At 46.9% G+C, this 5,000-nt stretch overlaps 1 protein-coding gene across 1 annotated transcript in view; it reads right to left on the bottom strand.

Annotated features, from left to right (window-relative positions):
• gucy1a2 (guanylate cyclase 1, soluble, alpha 2) overlaps positions 1-5,000 on the bottom strand; it is a gene marked incomplete at both ends in the record, with an annotated part of 61,036 nt that overhangs the window by 35,721 nt on the left and 20,315 nt on the right. Inside the window, one exon of the mRNA XM_079513834.1 lies at positions 2,517-3,376. Coding sequence (XP_079369960.1) covers positions 2,517-3,376 — 860 coding nt within the window. The remainder of the gene's footprint in view (positions 1-2,516; positions 3,377-5,000) is intronic.

Here is a 5,000-nt window from a genome sequence, read left to right as displayed (position 1 = left end):
ACACACACACACACACACACACACACACACACACACACACACACACACACACACACACACACACACACACACACAGGTGAGGGTTCGGTGCACCATGGGGGTTTGTGACCTCTGGCCTGCCATCTTCTCTTGCTGCCCTTTCTACTGAAAAGGTCAAACCATTTCTTCCTCCCTGTTCTTACGCCTTGATCTAGTCTTTCTTTCTTGCACTTTCTTGCACTCCAGAAGCGTTATTGTACAGAAAGAAGCTAATCTAAAAAAATAAGCAAATATACAAAGTACCCAGTGGGATTTGGTGTGCGGTTGTGTGCGTGCATTCAGCCAGTGGTTAAAACAATAAACCACCTCCAACTGTGACACAAACTTGCGTAAGCATCACGCTGCAGAAATAGGAGATATATAATAGGCTCTTGAGTCCTGCCCTATGAGCCACACAGCTCAGCAAGGCTTACTTTTACTTACATACATGGAATATGTCCTCTGCATCTACGCATCCTAATCATTATGAAACCAAAGTAAGCCATGCCGAGGCCCACAGGCACAGGAGCCTATCTCCTGTTTCTGTAGCGTGAGGCAGCTTGATGTAGGCTACTGTACTGTTCACCCCCTGGACATGGTGCTATTATGTCACAACCCAACCCTTGATGATGAGTCAGAGTGTCAAGCAGGGAGGCACAGTTTTTATAGTCTTTGGTATGACTCAGCCAGGGAATCGAACCCTGTCCTCCCAATCTCAGGGCAAACATTCTAACCACAAGGCATCTGAGCTGGTCTGAAACTAAAGAACCTTCTAAATACTGCACAGCTTGGTCTGTCCTTTTAACCACTTAAACCCACTAGTCTTAGTGAAATGGACATGACGACAAATGTACTCAGGTGGCTTTTTACGTCTACACCTTAATGTCCTAACTAGCAGATCTACAAGCTAAAATAAATGTACACATTTGACATTGTAGATCTTCTATTTTTGGGGTGAATGTCCACCCCCCAAGAATAGACATGTGTGGTTAAAGGACCTGGGTTATTAGTATGTATAGCATTATGCTAGACACAGCTTTAAAGCAATGACACACAGAGGAATTGGCCTTCATCTGACACAACACAATGCAGCCTCGAGAAATACTCTTGGGTCCAACTCTGCAAAAAATGCTGTTTTTTAGAGGGCAAAACAATGTGTTCCCAGACTGACTGTGTAGAAATGTACACACCCTCCCAGGTTCATTTGGAACCCCATCAAGTAACCCATGAAGGTCTATATAGACCTATATACACACACACACACACACACACACACACACACACACACACACACACACACACACACACACATACACACACATACACACACACACACACACACACACACACACACACACACACACACACACACACACACACACACACACACACACACACACACACACACACACACACACACACACACACACACACACACAACTAACAACAGTCATTATACTACAAGTCACGATGAGAACGAGTCGTCTTTCTTGTATGCCTGTGTGTGAATTGGTGTGAATTCATGTGAATATATGACTGCTATTTGGTATATGTGCTGTTAGTATATTTGCTGCTCTGGGGTTGCAGCTGCTGCCATGAACAATGGAGTGAACTACAAAAACCTATTGGGACAGCTGTACACATGTAAACATCTTTTTCATGTTTTGGCCGAGTGCCCTTATTTCTCTGGAAGTGGAATGTCACAATGACTGCGAGATGAAAGAGCGAGGCTGTCAGCTGTAATGTGAGCAGTTAAAGATCCGCAGCCCTATTTTGTACACTGACCCTCCGATATGGTGGTGGGGGGGATTGCAGAAATACTGGAAACATAAACACGACATGCAAGTAGTGATTTCAGAGTGTAGGCAAATATTTTGAATGTGGAATGACTCATGCAAAAGCTTGCATGTGCCCCCTGTACTAAATATCTTCCCCAGTCCACTCACAGAAGCAGAATTATTTTATTAGAGAGATTAATGGAGTGTTTATTCAAATTGGAGACCTTCAGCTTGCGTTTAACCATTCATAGTCACACACTTCACTGGTATTCTGATACAACATAAGTAGTTATTATGGCAACAAGCGCCGTCTGGGTATTACTGCTAGCCAAGCTTTCCTGCTGGACATTCCAATTGTATGGAACGCAACTGACAGAACAAAATGTTAACAAGTTGGCCATCAGTTGGCCAGAAAAAGGAAAACATTTAGAGGCAAAGCCACTTTCACTGGAGAGTAGCTATCGCGGTCTGGATATTTTCCCACTAATGAATACATCATCTCCATGTCCAAAACTGTTACTTCTCAGGAGCCAATTTATTAGTTTGAAAGACATTTTAAAAGTTTAGATAGCCAATCTACAAGCTCACAACGCATCACATTGGTAGATCAGATGGTAGATTATGCTACTTTTGTGCGATGCCCTTGTTTGAAGAAATTAACATAAAAAGTTAAAAAAATTGAGACACCAGACAGCACCAATAGAAAGCTGAGACCCTTACCTTCTCCTTGGGGCCGGCCGGCGTGGACTCCGGCTTGGTGCGGATGGTGAACGGGGAGGCGAGCCTCAGCAGGATGCCCCGGAAGGAGGGCTCCATCCGGGGCGAGACGATCTCAAAGCTGTCCCGGAAGTCCAGGGTCTGGTAGGGCGTCTCCAGCCGCACCTGCTTCCGCAGGTGCTCCCCCACCTGCAGCACCTCCATGAGGGGCCCCAGCACCAGATGGAAGGGGAAGGCGCGGCAGAACGTGGCCAGGCCGATGCGCAGGTCCGTGGGGTCCGTGGAGTGCGCGAGTGGGGGGCGCACGTTGGCCGGGGGCGGTGGGGGAGGCGAGGTCTCCCGGATGAGGAAGGACGAACAGACGACGGGGGCGGCGGAGGTCGGAGAGGGGGAGGACGGCGAGACAGCGGGAGACGCAGGAGGAGGAGTCAGTGCGGAGTGGTGTTCCGCGTCCTCATTGGGTGACGGGGGCGTGACGGGCGGGGCTTCCTCCACCTCCACCTCGGAGTAGAAGATCCGCCGGGCGGCGGCTCGGATCAGCCCGGGCATTACCAGTCCCACCACGGGGGCAGGGTTAAAACAGTGAAGCAGTAACACCCTTTCCCCACCTCCCTCTCCCGCCACCTCTCTCCCTCCACCGCCCCACCTCCCCTCCTCACGGGGGTCCTCGCACTGGAAGGAGGGGCTCTCGGAGGAGACGCGGCGGCCCGTGGACGTGCGGATGTGCTCCAGGATGGCGTCGAAGCCGTTGAAGAAGTCCTGGAGGTTGCTGCCCACGGCGCGCAGCACGCGCTCGTTCTCCTCGAAGCAGAAGCCGAAGAACTCCTCGCCGAAGCGCTCACGCAGCTCGCAGAATGGCACGCCTGTAAGGATACGCCACACACATGTACATATACATGCACATGCGCGCGCACACGCACACACACACACACACACACACACACACACACACACACACACACACACACACACACACACACACACACACACACACACGGCAAGAGTAATTTATTTATGTCCACAGAAGAAAAAAAATCCCAAACCCGGAATGGATCTGTGAAATTAATTTTATCTGATTCCGACCGAAAACATTTTCAAATAAGAAAAGTTAAAACCTAACCCGGATGGACCCGTGACAATTTTGGTTCGAGATCGTATAATTTAGAGATTCCGAGAGACCCGACTAGTAATCAATGATTATATGCCGGTGTTTTCAATTAAATTCAGTCTGGCAGGCAGTTCCAGCCGGCTTACCTTGCAGTATGGTAACCCATGCATTGCATAGCTCAACTTTTATTTTTGTTGCGCTGCACGGCTGCAGTAATCTGATCCTAAACCAGCCTAAAACATTGCACAAGTTAAACAGCACTTCATTGCGTTTCTCTTTCACCACTGCAGCCAGTGCCGTCTCCAGGCACAAATCAGCAGGGGGGCATACTTTTTTCCAAAGGGTGCACTTAATTTTTCAAACCCCCCTATGTATAACAAATAGGCGCCTATTAACAAAGTGATGCTTGAAAAAGACTACAAGTATAGGCTACAATTATGCAGCAGCTCCAACAACAAACAAAGAAATACAAATATGTTGAGCATTATGTCTTCTGCATGCATATATCACCTTGTATTTCTATTACTATTCAAATTATTTGAACAGTATATATTTACAATAATCATGGAGAACTTAGATTAGATTTAACATTTGTAAAACATTAACATATTGGTAGGGTAGGGGACTACTAGTACTGGCCAATCTGGACTGGAGGGGCACAAAGTCCAATCTGGGGGGCAATGCCCCCTGTAGAGACGGCACTGACTGCAGCGTGTCGCAGTTGTGCCACACGCACAGTCACACACAGTATCATTACGTAGTATGGGTCTTCTTGGATGCACTCGGGTATTACACATAATGATAGACAGACCAGAGGTCGGCAGGATATACGATTCCGACCCGGCCAGAGTGATTATGATAAAACACAGATCCGACCCATGCATATCTCGGGTCCTATAGGGTATTTTCAAAATCGGGGGGCCCGTGAAGAGCTGTACTCAGTTGGCAGTTACACAGCTGTGCACTGTGGGTACAGGTTATGACTAAAATGCTCCTATTGTTCCATTTCTGATCTGGCGGTGGAGTGCAGTGTTGCCAGATTGTGTGAGTTAAAAAGCAACAAGGTCTAAGAAAACCAGTCCAAAAGAAGCGACTATAGGCCATGTGAGCACTTTAAACCTGTATACTGTAGATCTGCTATTTTCAAAAAATCTTGAAATAAGATTTGGAAGATTTTTGAAAAAGTCTTGGGGGAATCAATGACATGAAAATATCTGAGAACCACTTTAAATAATATGGTAGGCATAAACATGTTTTTGAAGCAAGCCCAAATAAGCAACTATACACTTAAAAAATTATCACAAGCCGATATAATTACCAATATAAGTGAATTTAAATAAAGAGAAGCCCAAAGCCCAAAGAAGCCCAAAGTTGCTTAT

This window comes from Electrona antarctica (genome assembly GCF_951216825.1).
Source record: "Electrona antarctica genome assembly, chromosome: 11".
Classification (NCBI taxonomy): Eukaryota; Metazoa; Chordata; class Actinopteri; order Myctophiformes; family Myctophidae; genus Electrona; species Electrona antarctica.
Note: the sequence above shows the minus strand (reverse complement) of the source record. Positions and strands in the feature narration are given on the sequence as shown.